We start from the raw sequence: 16,282 nt of genomic DNA, 5'->3' as shown, positions 1-16,282 counted from the left end.
CTTTTAGAGATGGTGGGTTCCACAATTTATTCCGTTCATTTTTACTTAATATATGCGACGTGTACAGTTTCTGAGTGGCGGCGTATCAAGCGTCATAGATACCAGAGTATCCGGCGTCATAACACGTAGTGAGCTGTGTTAAACGCACATTCCAGCCTTCCTTACTAATTCACGTTCTCCTCTCTCTCTCTCTCTCTCTCTCTCTCTCTCCGCTTTTTTATACTATTCACTGCTCTCTCTCTCTCTCTCTCCGTGTTTTCCCCTTTGCTTCTTCCCCACTCTCGGCACCAGCTGTACGAAGACGCCCCAATATTGAATAGAAGATCGCCAGGTAAAAAAAGAAAAGGAGAGAGAGAGAGGGAGGGAAAATGCTTGCAAGAAGAAGGTTCTTGTATTCTTCTATTCTTCCGATCTTCTCTCTGTCTTTCATCTCTATAGCAGTGGAAGAAATCTCGAAGTAGAAGAAATAGAAGAAGAAGAAGTTCTCCAGATGCCCTGGGAATGGGGAAAATTGAGAACCAGACCCAGATTCCAGAGACCCAGATCGAGATTCGTCAGACGTCTTGTGAATGCTGCTCGGCGGGCCTTGCCTCGATTCAACGGGCCTTCACCTTCCGATGCGTTGTCGTCTTGATACTCAGCGCCTGCGTCTTCCTCTCCGCTCTCTTCTGGCTACCTCCCTTCCACTCTCTGAGATCGGGATTCGATGCCAGCGATGCAGAGAAGCAGGCTGGTGAGTTCTTTTTATTTTTTATTTATTTGGGGGCCTTGGATCCGTTTTTGGAAATGTATATTTGGGTTTCTTGCTAGGTTTTGGAGAGATTTTTTTTAATGGATTAGGGATTAGCGAGGTGGGATTCTGATGGGGTTTTGAATTTTTTTGGGGCTTTTTGGTTTTATTAGGTTTTGAAGTGGGGTTTCTTTTATTAGGTTTTGAAGTGGGGTTTTGTGAGAAATGTGATGCTTTGTGGTGCGATTTTGCATCCTAACAAAAATTGGACTCTCTTGATTTTAGGGTTTTTGGGGTTATTTTCTTGTTCTACTGCCCTTTAGATTGCGTTATGTGAATTAGGGCTAGAGATGTGAAAAGGCTCGGTTTTATGTTGCTTTAGGTGTCTTAAGTCGGAATCTAATGAGAGTGATTTGATGGATTTACATGCCTTCATGAGCTATGATATACGTGGAATTTGGAATTTGATTTCCTTGGGGTATCGAATTGTCCGCCAAACTGAATTGAAGGCTCAATGGACTTTGCATTGTTATGCGCGGTTTTGGTTTATTTCCTTTATCATCTCTCTCTCTGCTTCCATTGGTTCAAGAGTTGTAGTGCAACAGCCCTCATGTCTACTGGGGTTCATTCCTTGGGAATCATAGATTTAAGCAGCACTTTCGGATTGTGACTCTCCTTGGGACTGAAAAGTGTGTGATACGCCCCATATTAGTTCGCACCTGTTGGTTTCGTCAGTTCCGTATTGGTATGGTGATTCATTTCATTTCAGATCGAAATGGACAACATTTAAAACCATGATTGGAATGCGGATTTAGGCTGAATCGAATGTGTGGTGTGGTCATGTTTGATGATGCTTTCATCATTTGCAGAGAACTAAAGAGTGATTGTAGTTCCTCACATATTTTCTGAAATTGTCTATTGCATGAGTTGGCATCCAATGCAAGAGCACATGACCTAAGAACATCCAACTCTTTAATACAATAGTGGTAAGGTGGCGCTTCATCACTTTGTGAAGGGAAGAATTTGATGTTTTGAAGTGTAGGTGCCAAGATGGTTACTGATCATAAAATAAAAAAGAAGAGTAAGTGGCAACTGGAGATTCCCCTTCCTGTGGATTACCCAATGCACACGGTTTGCGGGTGATTGCGTGCATCCACAGGGAATAGTCTCGCATTAAAGGGGCGGGGACACCCTGTCGTCATTAAAAAAAAAGTGGCAACTGGAAATAAGTTGACATAGCCAGCAATTTGTGTCCATCTTTTGTGATCCGAATGGAGATGCGTTGACATGGTGTTTTCATAGTCATGGATAACATTTTAACCTAAAAGATGGCGTGCTCCTATCCACTTGAACTCCTGCTAAAAGGGAAGGGGGAGCTTCAACATAGGGTGTTGGCTCAAAATTTCTCTAATTAAATCAACTACCCCATTACCTGGTTGCTCAATGAGCTTCTATCAGGATTACAACCTGATTGGTCTTGGCTTCTGTCTCCAATAGCTTTTCAAAAACGTCTCAAAAGAGGAAAAAAAAACAGCTGGTCAAAAAATTCCTACATTCTAGTATCTGCTACTAATGTCCAGTGTCAGTTTAGATAGTTTATATTTGCTTCAGACTAACACAACCAAACGGAGGTTGTCAAGATGCAATGTTTGGTCCAACTTATCCACTTGCCAGACAATTCATTGTGCTTCTTGATGTCTGTACCAAAACCTTAGTAAACATCATAGATAGCATCATATGTATCTCACAGATTCCCTAAATCTGAGGTGCATAACTGGTTCTTTGGACACTGGATGTCTGTGAAGAGTACATGGTTTGGCACATTTTTTAAGGTACTTCTTCTTATAATGGATAATGCAGATTTTATTAGAATGCTAAAGGATATAAAAAAGTTGCAACAGAGGGAAAGACTCCAAGTCTGCAAGGAAGGTCTTAAATGTGTTTTCACTTAATGTACAGTGTAATGTAAGGAAATATTCCTGTACAACTCTCGGACCTATTCCACCCATTATGCCCCACCACCGGTTATTAGATTGAACTCCATACATTAAAGCTTTGGAAGAATCACCATCAATCACTAATGGTTTTCCATGTATACAGATTCATGCCATGTGTGCAGATTCATGAACTTGTAGGGCAATTATCTTGCAAAAAATGAAGTTGAATCGTTGCCCTTTGCTTTGTACTTTCTATAATTAAAGACCATTTTTAGAACGAATGGGTGTATGGAGAGCATGATGAGAGGGTCAGTCAGTATTTGTTTTTTCCTGCCTATCGCTTGATGTTGTAATAGCGCGCACACACACACACACATATATGAATGATGAGAAATGGCCGTGCAGGATTAAAAAGCAAAAAGAAAAATACTTTATCACTTAACTTCTACTAATAACCTAATAAGCTATCCAATTTAGAACAACTTATGTTAGATGTTATCCATAAGAAAGTAGTGAAGGATGCAACATCTGTTGAGGAAATGAACGCTGAATATCATGGGCGAGCGATCATGTGTTTGTAGGATTCGGAATCTGTTGATAATTTGTTTATCCACTGTACCTTCATTCAAGGTTTATGGTGGAAGAATTCTTAGGCTTTTTGAGGTAGATTGGGTTATGCTGGTTTCTGTGCCAGACTTAATGGAGGCATGGCATGGCGAGGGTATTGGTGGCAATAAGAGGACAATGCTGTGGAGAATGCCCTTGCTTGCAATGTTGTGGGTTGTTTGGCTTGAGTGGAACAGTCAAACCTTCAAGGACTAGATTCAGCATCATGAATTATTATTCCTTGAAGTAAAAGGTCCAGTTCTTGAATGGGCAAGGGTGGCTAATGATATGGGGGTTATAGATGGGGGGGTGTTTTGAGGGTACATCTTTGTTTTTCAAATAAAAGCTTTTGGAGCTCTTTAAGGGCTTGTTTGGATTCAGTGAAATGGTGGGAAAGGAAATAGTATTTCTCGAGAAACCCTGTTTCTGCTTTTTCTAAGTGCCAAAACTGTAGGAAAGGGTGTGAAACCCAGTTTTCCATGCTGCAAAATTTCCGCAAAATCAGCCTTTTATTTTCTCACCCAGCCCCTTTAAAAAGGACATTTCCTTTCCCACATCTTCTCGTCGCTCAAACTTTAACAAGTAAAAAATGCTTTGATACTCCAGCAAAGTGTGTAGATGATACACATGAACTGAGAATCTGTATGCGTGGAATACCAATAATTTAAAGTAAATTGTTCAAATTATTCGTTCCAGATTGCATGCATCATGAACCAAGCATTACTCTTATTGGATCATCTAACTAACGGGATTAGTGGGAATCTATTGGACAGTTAAAAATGAAAAATATTCAATGGTCCTGTTTCAACAAGAAAGTGTCCACGAATCAGAAGTTAGGATTGTTCAGCCAATCTGATTTACGCATTGCGACTCGAGGCATTGGCTTCCACCATCTACTTGGCTTAATTCAAGTTAATGAATGCCATGTGTACAATTTCTAAGTTCCTATATTATCAAATAACTTGCATTCAAAGTCACATCCCCTTTTTATTTATTTTTATTTTTCCAAAAACTCATGTTTAACTTACTAGGTGAGGGGTGGGATAACTTTCCTTAACTGAGTTTCACATTGATCCACCTTGTTCTCTAAGTCAAATCCACTCCATCCATCAAGATGGAGTTTATTTAGAATTGTGACTTTTATAAGAGTTAGATTTTTAGAAATATCTTGTAATTATGTTAGGACTCTTCTAGCAAAAGTTTATTTAGAATTTTTATTTTTAGAAATTAGGCTAGAGAAGAGTTTTACTAGAATTATGACTTTTATTAGAGTTAGATTTTTACTATTTTTCGTAATAACGAATTTTGGTTTATTTTTTCTTTATTAATGGTGTTATTGGGATGCATACACATTAGACAATTATTGATTAATAAAATTTCGATTTTTTTTTTTTTTTTAAATTTCTTGTGGATTCAAGTAAATACCCTTGTGGATTCAAGGTTTTAATCGCTTGAGGAAGACGGTGATCTTTCTTATTATCCCTTCACGCTCTTCTGTGCATTAGGCATGACCCAAAAATTAAACGATAGGATGATTCTAGTCGTCCATTAGCGAGAATGATCTGGTGAGAAGCAAAATCGTCAATGGCATGTTTCTTACTTTCAGCAGAAGAATTACTCTTATCAAGGCATCCCTATCTAATTCCCAGTATATTCCCTTCCCACTTTTAAAGCCTCAACTATGGTGATCGGTGGATTCACTAAGGAAATTCTTATGGGAGGGTAGAGACGAAGGAAATAAATTCCATCTTCTTAATTGGATGGAGGTTCAAAAGAATCGGAAGCATTATCGGGGGATTATTCCATCTTCTTAGTTGGATGGAGGTTCAAAAGAATCGGAAGCATTATCCGGGGGGGGGGGGTGGTGACCAAGTGTTGTCTATCGCTCAAGGGGATCGTTGGTGTGGAGGGATAAACATTACGAGGGTTAGAATTGGACTTTGTCATTTATTGTTGGAAAGGAATTCGAAAACGGGATTCACTATTTGGTGGATAAAGGTGACATTTCACATTTGGAAGGATGCATGGTTAGATCATGAACCTTGAGAATGGTACTATTAGGAGCTCTTTGAGCAAGCTAAGGAAAAGATCCAGGATTGCTTTGAGTCAATGGGGGGAGCTGTGTTTTGGAATACTAGTTTGAGGAGGAATTTATCAGATTCCAAAGCAAGCCTGTATGCCAATCTTCTTAGTGAATTGAATTGAGGGTGGATACTTCAACAGAGGATAGAAAGGTTTTGAAATGGTTGACCAATTGTGAATTAAATTGTTTTTCTCGGTGTTGATGGCTCGGGAGGCTGTATCTCCTTCGTGCTTAATGGTTTCAAAGGCCCTTGTTCCCACTAGAGTTAAAGCTTTTGCTTGGGTAGGAACGGCCAACAAGATACTCAAACTAGATAAAGAAGCAAAACATGGCTTTCCTCAACGTGTGCATCATGTGTAGGAATGACAAGGAACTGGTGAACCATTTCTTCCTTTATTGCATATTGGCCAGGGAGGTATGGTCTTTCTTCTTATCTCTTTTTGGGTTTCTTGGTACTTCAACAACTCAGTTGGGAATGCAGTGGTGGAGTGGGTAGGTAACTGTTCAAGACCGAAAGGAGACTCTATGGAAGACGTGCTTTTTTGGATCTTATGGGGTTTGTGAACGGAAAGGAATGCCTAATTTTTTTAGAATAGCTCCTCATCAATTGTGAGTTTAAAAGGGAGGATCCTTCGTATGGTCATTAATTGGGCCCTTGCAAGACAAGAATTCAAAGGATGCATCAAGGTAAATGTTGTGAGGATCCAAGAATATTTATGTGCTAACTTCATTTTGTTGTAATGTTTTCTTCCTTTTCCTTATATTGGCTTTTGTTTTGTCTGTGTATCACATGGATGGCCTGTCCTTGAGTGAAGAGAAGGTTACTTGTATCTTGGGCCTTTTCATTTCGCAATAAATCATCAATTCTCAAAAGAGAGTCAATGGTAAGAACCATTGTCCGGTTGGCATAGTTTTGGGCCATCCAAACCAGTGGGTTGTCATGTGTATGGTGAATGTGTGCATTGGGTGATCCACTAATCAAGTTTCATGGTATACTACCACCATTGCACACTACCTTTTCGATGGGTAAGTTGACGTACTGTCACTTTTTCCAAGATATTGTTCAATCTTAGTCCATAATAGCTGTAATGTACTTATGTTGAAGACCAATATTGAACATCTATGTTGTTATCTGTCATGATAAAAATCATGATTTATATGCATCTGGTAGCTTAGCTTAGCTTAGCTTAGGGCGTGTTTGGTTTTCCAATTTCCTGTGTAATGCAAAGTAAATGAGCCATCATTATCATTTCAAGGTATTTGTTTTAACAAGAATTACGGTTCATAAATCAAGAGTCAAATACACCCATAAAGGAAGTAGATAAAGGACATCGTAATCATTACATTTTTACATTATAAAGCTTCCATTTTTACAGTAATGTCTGGGTAAAACAAACAATGGTAGCAAACTCATCATTGCAGTTAAATGTAGGTGATATCACCCCAAAATTTCAGTGGTAAGTAATCATTACCCATTTCCAGTCATTTACCGTTGTAATTGGAAAAACCAAACACACCCTGAACTGCACAATGTAATTGGAAAAACCAAACACACCCTGAACTGCACAATGTGGTGAGCGGTCAACGTAACTTGTTTGGAAGCTGTTATCTTTGAATTCTATATATGAGAGTATGTTCACTGCCATATATTTAAATTTGAGAGATTTTTTTTTTTCATTGGTTAAGTGTTTTTTATTTTGACTCTTGGCTGCTTCTTTTCAGTTCCAGTCCAAGCGACCTTCAGGCTGCAAAAGCCAGTTTCACTGCTTGTTGAACATACCAGTTGGCTAGAGCATGACATATATGAGGAAATAGGCGTCCCTAATACAAATGTGTGATTTCAAGCCTCAACAGTGGTGCTTTATTTTAATCCATTTTGAATGATGAAGTTATCTGACTAAATCATGCCTTCTGACAGGTTTCCATAATTTCCATGCACCCTTTAGCTGCAAACTTGACCAAGGTGGTGTTTGGTGTTGTCCCCTATCCATCAAATGTTGCTATACCTTCAGTGACCCTAAGCGTACTGAGATCATCTCTGATAGAGCTGGTCCTTCAGCAGTTGAATCTGTCTTTGACACCATCAGTATTTGGGCAGTCATCTTCCTTTGAGGTTTTGAAGTTCCCAGGAGGGATCACAGTGATCCCTAATATGCAGTATGCTTCTATTTGGCAGACACCTCAAATCCTCTTCAACTTCACATTACACAATTCTGTTTCCCAGATACAGGAAAATCTTGAAGTCTTGAAGGGCCAGTTAAAGTATGGCTTGCAGCTCAGGTCTTATGAGGTAACAGTCTGTCATTATGCACTCTATATCAATGTTAGGGGCGTGTTTGGATGCATGTCGAATTGACTTGCTGTAATGAAACTAAATAAAGGTGGTAAAAATGCCAAACTGCAGTTACAATCTTCGGCATTAGTATTGAGGGACTTGGTTCTAAAATTTCTATTGCATTACTTATCATTTCCTCTTGATTGAACTGAAGGTTCACAAGTTAATGCCTCTGCGCATTGAAACACAGCCTTGTCATTTTACATTTAAGTTGCAGAAATATATTAAATCGTTGTCTTTGCATGCAGACCATATTTGTGAAGGTGACAAATATGGATGGTTCCACAGTTGCTCCCCCAGTTATAGTCCAGGCTTCAGTTTTGTCTGATGTAGCAGGCCATGTTCTTTTACCCCAGAGATTAAAGCAGCTGGCTGAGGCACTCACCGGTCATCCTGTGAAGAACCTTGGCCTAGATCACTCAGTTTTCGGTAAAGTAAAACAAATTCGATTGTCAACGTTTCTACAAGCCTCACTGGGTTCACCCCAAGGGTCCCCAAGTCCATCTCCATCTCCATCAGAGGAAAATCATTACTCAGCACCTCCGCAGTCACATTATCCTACTGTCTCACCTTCTCATGCTCCTGCTCCTTCAGCTGACCGCCATAGCCCCTCTCCCTGTGACCTCTGTGATTCCTCTTCCCCATCCGAGAGTGTATCTCCACCTATCCCAACACCCAAAAATTGGCCTGAGCCCCCAACAAGTCCAGATTCGGAATCTCCCACGCCTTCTGTGATAGATGGTCATTCCCCTAGTAGTAGCCCATGCCGTGGTCCCACACTTTCGCCGAACCCCTCTCCAGCAGCTCATTCTGACCCACCTGCTCCTTCAGGCTTTTCACCGCACTCTGCCATTAGTCCACGAGGCCAACCCCCAAGTCCCACTCCGAAGTTGGACCCACACATTTCACCTTCACCTGCAGTGCGATATGGCCCAAGTCCTCAAGAACAGGGAAGTGGTGAAGCTTCAGTGTATTCAATGCCAGCCTCATCTCCGATTGCGCCTTTCCCTGCCTGTGAGTTACTATATCAAATTCTCAATGTGCATTTTATGATTTCTGTCAAAAGTAAAACATTTATACTCCAGTTTTCCTAAGATTGATCTTTTTCCTAGCCTGTTTGTGTTGCACAATATGGCAATATCTTGATCGTGCTTGTAGGAATGGATATCATTTGATGTTCAACTTTCCTTTTATAGTATTGTGGTGATTGGAATGATAGCTTGCGTTCATGTCAGCTAAAAATGTTTTCATAGTGTAATTGTTGATAAACAACCCTGGTCCAAATTTGGTAGCCGATTAGTTGTGGTTGAAACTTAGAAGTGAAAAATGGTTAGGCAAGGTGATGTTATTCTCAGTTGTTGCCTTCTAGTTAGTCGTAATATTAGTTATTTGACACCCCTTTGATGCTCTGATGGTTATGCTTGTTCACTAACATTTTATTTGCTTTTTATAGCTTCTTTTAAGGGTGGGCTAAAATTTGTTAAGATTCACCATGGATGGCCTTCCTTGGAAGAGGCTCAACTGTTGGCATTGACAGAACGCCCTTGTGTTATGGATCGAGGAGGTTGCATGTGGATGAGTTCTTTCTAGCCCAACCAATAGGCTGCAGCTCCGTGTCATGAGAGTATGTACCCCAATCAGACCTGCATAGGCATAATGAAGCCTACCCTAACGCGCTTGCATGTGTGTGGGTTTGGGTTGCAATGCGAGTGGGTTAGGTGAGGTTGAGGTCAACCTGACCATAACCCCCAACCTCAAGAGGACCCAACTGCAATCCGACCTGAACCAAATTCCAATAAGAGGTGCCTAACGTGACCCCAACCCAAATTGCTGTGTGACCCAACCTAAATGCATGTGGTTATTCTCAACCCGACTTAACACGAACCCAATTTGCTCAACCTGAACCCAGCCCGATATCAAAATGGGTTGGCATTTTCCAAGCCAAAACCAAGGACCTTGACAACCGAACCCAACCTGCCGTCTGGTTTGATCAATTGGTTTAGGGTTAACCAAACCCAAGTTGCAGCCTTAGTGTGGATGTGTCTAGATGGAGAGAGGGAGTGCATGAACTGATAAATTAACTCACAAATAGGATTAATTAGGTACTCCCTGAACTCAGAACTGCAAACCAAACGCCACAATGAACTGCAAATTGCAAAACCTAAATTTGGTTAGCCAGCTCTTTAGCTCCAGTAGCATGTAGAGTTTGGTGCAACTTCAGTGTTAGATACAGTGGTCCTTGTTTAAATATAGAACCATAACCCCTGAACCCTTGAGAAATGAATTTAATGCATGTACTGTAGGGTAGACTCCCTATGATAATTTACCACCATTTTCATGTGACTGTAGGGTAGACTCCCTATGATAATTTACCACCATTTAGAAAATGGTGGTGATTTATTCTCCTCACAAGTGCCACTCATGTACTGCTGTACAGAGCATGGGAATTTTGGGTCACATTGTCGATGGAGTGTACAACTACTAACTATTTCGAGCAATTTTAACCATCCAATTGATGACCATCAAATGGATGGTTAAAAATACAATAGTGAGTGGTCCTACTTCCAAGGGAAAAATCAAATCATTAATATAATATTCTAGGTGTAAATTGTGGGTTGTGTTCTCCATGCACAAGTGGGTCAGTGATTTGCATGGTCAGTGATTGCTTAAACTATGCCATGTGTATGTTTGAAAAGTTGCCTCCATTTTTAAAACGGCAGTAAACTGTCATGGGAGTCTAGTGTATCTCAGTTGAATCTAATTGTCAATAAAGTTCATTGGCTTATCGCACACAAATCACTTTTGTTTATTGCAAAAATTACTTCTTTTGTTCACAAGCAACGCATGGGTATTTGTGCACACGGAAAGAAGTTTTCAGATGAGGATTATTTTCTATTTTGTTCTATTTCATGTGCATAAAACACGATCAATTTTCAAAATCGGAAGGTGTCTCTTCAGTTTTCAAACATGTGAAATCTTTTCTGCCCCTTCTTTACTGATATGACTCTCCTTTGATGATCCACCAATGTGTTATTGATGTAAAGGTGGCCGGGTTAAAGAGGAATCTTAGGATCTTTGAAATTCTAGAAGGCAAAACAGGTACAAGCACATCTTGCAGTTAGTTCAATCATATGAGTAATGGCTATAACCCAATTGATGGTGACAGAGCGAGTGCAGAACCTGATATCTGGTTCTGGAACTGATGCCTGTGCAATTGGTGCAGTTAGTGTTACCGTCCAAGGTTGAGATGTTAGTTGTATGGAATGTGATGGCGTCAGGGAGGCCCCCCTTGCAAAATATTAGCAAGTATTAATCCTAATGAAACAGGAGACGCACGAGTTTAAAGCGAGAACAACAGGCCGAGGTAGAGAGAACAACTAATCCATCTCTCTTATATTTCAATCAAGCAGGGAAAGACGGTTTAGCTGATGCATCTTTCGCCTATATTTTAGTCTAGTTGTTGGTAGACGGGTAAGGAAAAACAAATTATTAATATGAACTAGCATGGCTGAAAACCCATCAATAAATTCTCTATCATTCTGATATTTGACCTACCCATTTTTAATTTCATTTAATTTTTCAGCATGCATGATTAATGTTGATCATATTATCTGCCCTTTGCAACTGCATTTTATGGTTCCAACTATTATGGTTGATACTGATTCGATATGGAAACGCTTTCTGTTGTTTGTTGCAGCCTATGTTGCAGGTCCTTCCTACAATGAGATGCGGTTAATTGGGTTGCTAGGTTTCATGGTGTTTCTCCTATGTGTAGCATACTGATTGGTCCCTCAGCCTTATAGCACCATGCACATCCTCATCAAGCTTGAGGTTTTGGCAGCAACCCATTATTTGACAGGCAAATGGTAGAGCGGCCAAAGGCCGAAAAACAGTTTTGCTCTCTCCTCCCCTACACAATCTTAAATGCTGGAGTCTTATGGTGTGAATGGTAAAAGGTCCCCTTGAAAAGGAAGAGGGGTTCCACAGGCAGCCAGGTAATATGTACATAGGAGTATTTGCAGGTCAAAGCCACAAAGGTGGCGGGCCGCTGTTAGCTCGCAGGAATATGGATGAAGAAAAAAAGAATCTTTTCTATTCTCCAAGGGAAGGCATTGAGAATCGCTTGTATTTTTTTTTCCTTAATTTCTTTTTTGCAGCTGTAAAAACACGCCCACATCTAATTTATAAGCGAAAAAAATGAATGTTTTCATGGTTGCAAGCAGCAATCCCCCCTACCCAACGTATGATGATCCAAACCAGACATCCAGTGTGTATCCACCATTGATTTGGCCACTAATAAAAGATTGGTTTAATTGGACAACCGCAGCCATCTAACGGATGGAGCTTTTCTCACCATTTGAAGCCTTTTTCAATTTGCATGCGCCCACTGATTAAAAGGTTAAGATGGTCCAAACAGTATTATTCTCCATGATGATTATTGTGATGAATCATCTACAATAATTAGCCTTGGAGAAATTATTTTTGAAAATGTATGTATAACCAAATATGGACCACTCATAACATCTGATCAACTTCTAATTGTTCATGTTAACTCCTTCCTTTTTGAGGGACATTTTCCACAATAACTGCATCCCTACCTTTGTATTAATAAACTACCTTTGCTTGTCATGACTCATGACCCGCTTGCTTCTACAAATTAAAATTTGGTGGTGCGTGTAATTATAATGATAAGAGGCTAAAACTGCATCAGGCTTAGTCTGGTACGACTATGTGTTGGAAGCTCTTAAGTCTTATCTGAGTCCTGACACACTTCTCTTCTGCTGGGCCGAAGCTTAAGTGGCCTTTTTGCTGGACCACCAAATGACGATCACGATTGGGCCATTTGTGCATGGAGGATTTTCTAAGGGGGAAACTATTATTAGGATATATGATGGTATGTTCATGAACCTCTTGCTTAGCCAACTGTTTGGATGCACCTTTGATGTGATGATCCTAACCATTTAACCATCTGATCAATGTATAGAAAATCAATGGCCATATTTTTCATACTAGATAAGGTTCAATTAAAAAAGTTTGGACTGTCCATCATCTGGTGCCTTTGATCCTTTGTCCCTCCTATAAAATCATTTTGACTCGATGATCCTTAACATCCGATCAATGGCTAGAAAAATGGACGGGCCATATTGATTGTTATAAAAGTTTGTCATTTATCTTAAATGTCCGTGATTTGGGGCTCACCTTAGATCGTTGGTCCCTCGTAAGAGCCACTTTGATATGGTGATCTTAGCCATCTGATCAATGGAAAAGACAATGAATGTTTCAGATTTATTATCATTCATGGAGCCACAGTTGATAGCCGATCGCTGACATGAAAATCACATTGATCAGAGTTCTGTCCAAGCCCAGTATGCAAAGCAAAACTCAGGCCATGATTGAGTCAAAACTGACTATCTAGAGCCCGAGATCAACGCAAGCCCAATCCGTTCCCTCACTTTTGTGCAAGATCCAGGTTGTTCGCTAGGTGGGTCCACGGTGCATATTAGATGAGGTTCACAAGGGTTTATAAGGACGATATTTAGAAGAGGTTCAATTCGAGGTTTGGATGGGAACATGGCACTTTAACAAAATTTACATCTAAGTTTCCTGGTAACAGTTTGGATTTCCCCGCTCATGTGACATATTGAGATGAGTTTGGATGGGAATTTTCACTAATAATGAATTCTCAAAGATCATCTTTCGGCAATGATATTAGTGAATTCCCATCCAAACTGGCCCAAAAAACAATTTCGTCTGTGTGTGTCGGTGTAGCATGATGGAACATCACCGGCACACATGCTAATATGTCATGATGTTGAGCGTTATTGACTGATGGAGACCAGAAATGTGTTTCCTAAAACCAGGATATGCAATACCCAGAGAAGCACGTTCTGGACCTACATCCCAAGTATTCCTTGAAAGCCAGTTTACAAGGACATAAAAACCACAAGCCAGTTAACATCCAACCGCTTCCAGGAAGGCCAATTTACTTTTCTTTTCTTTTCTTTTCTTCATTTTTTTTTTTCCCTGACCAGTTTAACAGATGGATTCCATAGAGATTCAGCATCAGAACAGAGAAGACTGTTATATGGCTGCATTAGTTCAAGATCTGTAATTGAATCAACAATAAATAGATAAAGAGAGTGAAGGAATCACAGAAACCCAACATTAAAAATAAAAATAAAAAAAAAAAAAACATCTTTTTAATCCTTTAGATAGAACTCCCATAAACAGCCATGTTGCAAACAGTCATTAAATACAAGATATTTCTTTCAGTCACAATTTGATTATGTCAAACACAAAATAAATACAGAGAACTCACCAACTTTCTCACTCCCTCAATGCAGCTGCAATTTTCTTTTGGATGAGCTCGACTCCCAAACGAGGTGATAATCTTGGAAGGATTTCCTGCAACAGTGACAAGGATGGCATGAGACTCCCCCTTCAAATCATGCAACAGTATGTAGGATTAGGAATGTTAAAACATACAAACTTCACTGTCCTATGCCACAGAGTTATTTGAATTAGCAGCACGAACTCACTTCAGGCACACCATAGGTACTAGCATGAATGCTCTTCACATGCGGAGCAAGTTTTCTATTACAAATGGATCCGAGGCATCAAACATGGCAAACTGATAAGCCCAAGCATGTGGTTTTTTAAAATATTTATAGATATAAAACTAATACATGTAAGTTTAAAACAGAAAACAATACATCTAGCAAATACAAGAGGGTTGCTAGTGCCCCATGCACCTTTGCAAGAAATGCAGGGTGGTATAAACAAAAAGAGGAGTGGTATACTTTCTGGGTGGATTATTCATCTACATTGAATTGACAATGTGAATCCATTTAAACTCCAAGGTATTTCCGACCTTCAGAAAAGAGCTTTGAAATTGCCTATTGTCCTGAAGTCCAATTCTAAGTGCTCCTGAATTCCCAAGATGCAAGGGAACCAATCAAGTTGGGACACCTTGACCCTTACGAAGACTCGATAAAGCTGTGTGTTACACCTCTTCCATAGGGGAAGGGGCCACCATCAGATAGGCTACAAGCAATATTACACTAACTACCACCCCAATTGCCACTATGAATCCCACTTAAAATCTTATAGTATCTAGAGAACCACCCAAATTACCAAAACACATCAACCTGCAAGGCCAAAACCACTCAAATTTCCAATTACCACCCAAATTACCAAAACACATCAACCTGCAAGGCCAAAACCACTCAAATTTCCAATTACCACCCAAATTACCAAAACACATCAACCTGCAAGGCCAAAACCACTCAAATTTCCAATTCGCCCACTCAACCGCAAGTCCAAAAAACAATCGAAAAGGTTTGGACATGTCTTTAACAATCTGTAACCATGTCATAAGAAAAACTCAACATGCCATACCACACCGGCGGCAACCCAACTAGCTGAGGTGTATTCCATTTGAAGTCTCATCAACATCACCGTAGACAACATTTACTGTAATTTACATTAAAAATATGGAAACAGAAGATAGAAGCTCCAGCATATAGATAATGAAAGGCCTTAAATCTAAAAGAGGACCAGTTTCATAGTCCAAAGGATCACCTAGAAGTCCTGAGAATCAACCAATTAGTAGATCTTAGTTCCATGAGCTATCTCCAATGGGATCCATATGAATGGTGCTGATTATGGAATGTGAACTATTAATCTTTGTTCCAATATAAAAGCCCATATCTCGAACTAAAATTTTCAGAGAAAAAAAAAGGACAAATAGGGGGAAAAAACAATATAATTGCATTAAAGAGAGAAGGCAAGAAAAGAGAAATCGGACCTCAGTGCCGTCAGAGAGTACTCTTGCCAACACGGGAATCTCATACTGGAAGCGATTCTCCCATTCGGAATTAGTAGTAATATCCCTAATCTGAAACTCCAACAAAAATTTCAAAACATAGAAAAAATATAACAAAGAAATAGAGAGTAAGCAAAGGAAATGAAAACGAAAAAGAAGAGGAAGAACCTGGAGCTGAACTTCAACGAGAGAATCGGGGCCCCCCAAAGAGAATGCAGCATTGAGTTTTTCTTTGAGGCCATCGCACAAACAGCATCCGGGCTTTGTGTAGAGAACCAGCTCCTTCTTCGATGGCTGCAGTGACGGCGGCGAGGATGAGGCTGAGAAGGCAGAGAAAGAGATCAAGGCCCATTTCGTCTTCGGGCTTTGTCGAGCGAAGAAAGCCAAGGTCGTTGCTGGTGATGCTGCTCCTACTGCCATTGCCATTTCCAAACCCCCACCAAAAGCGTTGCAGCTTGGCTGCCAGTCATCTGAATATATATAGTTTTGGGCGGTCCGTACAGTTCCTTAGGAGCGGTTGCTATTCCCACACGTGCCATCCTATTGACAGTGTGGGACGTCTGAGCTTGCATGAGTGCTGAATGTGGACTGTTGGCTGGTCTCGATATGGCCCAGCGAGCCTATTGAGGCCTTGGCAATGGGCTGCGTTTGGTAGAGGCCAGGTTAGGCCCTAGGCCCAATAGTTATGGGTCTACCTTACAAGTCCGGCCCAATAGTCATGGTCCAATTTTTCATGCCCAAGGCCGATTACAAGTTAGTTGGCCCA

General features: G+C 40.3%; 2 protein-coding genes across 5 annotated transcripts; one reads left to right on the top strand and one right to left on the bottom strand.

Annotated features, from left to right (window-relative positions):
* The first annotated feature begins 230 nt into the window (after positions 1–230).
* LOC131236440 (verprolin-like) lies at positions 231–11,917 on the top strand. Of its 3 annotated transcripts, none has more exons than XM_058233592.1 (5): positions 231–733; positions 7,079–7,188; positions 7,275–7,646; positions 7,940–8,705; positions 11,389–11,917. In XM_058233592.1, exons 1-5 carry the CDS (start codon positions 502–504, stop codon positions 11,472–11,474), a joined length of 1,566 nt encoding a protein of 521 aa, XP_058089575.1. In that variant the 5' UTR covers positions 231–501; the 3' UTR covers positions 11,475–11,917. The 3 variants fall into 3 exon arrangements, with proteins under 3 accessions (XP_058089575.1, XP_058089577.1, XP_058089576.1); XM_058233594.1 differs by lacking the exon at positions 231–733 and adding an exon at positions 5,235–6,043; XM_058233593.1 differs by lacking the exon at positions 231–733 and adding an exon at positions 6,364–6,382.
* A 1,915-nt stretch (positions 11,918–13,832) lies between these two features.
* On the bottom strand, positions 13,833–16,282 carry LOC131236439 (uncharacterized). 2 transcript variants are annotated; one of them, XR_009166747.1, is made up of 4 exons: positions 15,685–16,282; positions 15,499–15,588; positions 14,178–14,285; positions 13,833–14,096 (listed from the first exon to the last, which is right to left on the bottom strand). XR_009166747.1 is itself a non-coding variant. In XM_058233591.1 (3 exons), the coding sequence occupies exons 1-3, from the start codon at positions 15,940–15,942 to the stop codon at positions 14,019–14,021; spliced, it is 426 nt and encodes a 141-aa protein (XP_058089574.1). In that variant the 5' UTR covers positions 15,943–16,268; the 3' UTR covers positions 13,833–14,018. The 2 variants fall into 2 exon arrangements, 1 of the variants encoding a protein (XP_058089574.1); XM_058233591.1 differs by lacking the exon at positions 14,178–14,285 and having other exon boundaries at positions 15,685–16,268.

The sequence above is a fragment of the Magnolia sinica genome, chromosome 2, assembly GCF_029962835.1.
Source record: "Magnolia sinica isolate HGM2019 chromosome 2, MsV1, whole genome shotgun sequence".
NCBI classification, from domain to species: domain Eukaryota; kingdom Viridiplantae; phylum Streptophyta; class Magnoliopsida; order Magnoliales; family Magnoliaceae; genus Magnolia; species Magnolia sinica.
The sequence above is the reverse complement of the archived record's forward strand: the minus strand, read 5'-3'. Positions and strand labels throughout refer to the sequence as shown.

What these genes read in the sequence shown, in the direction of transcription:
- LOC131236439 (XM_058233591.1), bottom strand. Translation starts at nt 15,942, where the DNA reads ATGGCAATGGCAGTAGGAGCAGCATCACCAGCAACGACCTTGGCTTTC. An exon ending in TCGTTGAAGTTCAGCTCCAG is followed by an intron (nt 15,589 to 15,684) that starts GTTCTTCCTCTT and finishes TTGGAGTTTCAG; the next exon opens with ATTAGGGATATTACTACTAA. An exon ending in TACTCTCTGACGGCACTGAG is followed by an intron (nt 14,097 to 15,498) that starts GTCCGATTTCTC and finishes TCACTGTTGCAG; the next exon opens with GAAATCCTTCCAAGATTATC.
- LOC131236440 (XM_058233592.1), top strand. Translation starts at nt 502, where the DNA reads ATGGGGAAAATTGAGAACCAGACCCAGATTCCAGAGACCCAGATCGAG. An exon ending in TGCAGCTCAGGTCTTATGAG is followed by an intron (nt 7,647 to 7,939) that starts GTAACAGTCTGT and finishes CTTTGCATGCAG; the next exon opens with ACCATATTTGTGAAGGTGAC. An exon ending in GATTGCGCCTTTCCCTGCCT is followed by an intron (nt 8,706 to 11,388) that starts GTGAGTTACTAT and finishes TGTTTGTTGCAG; the next exon opens with CCTATGTTGCAGGTCCTTCC.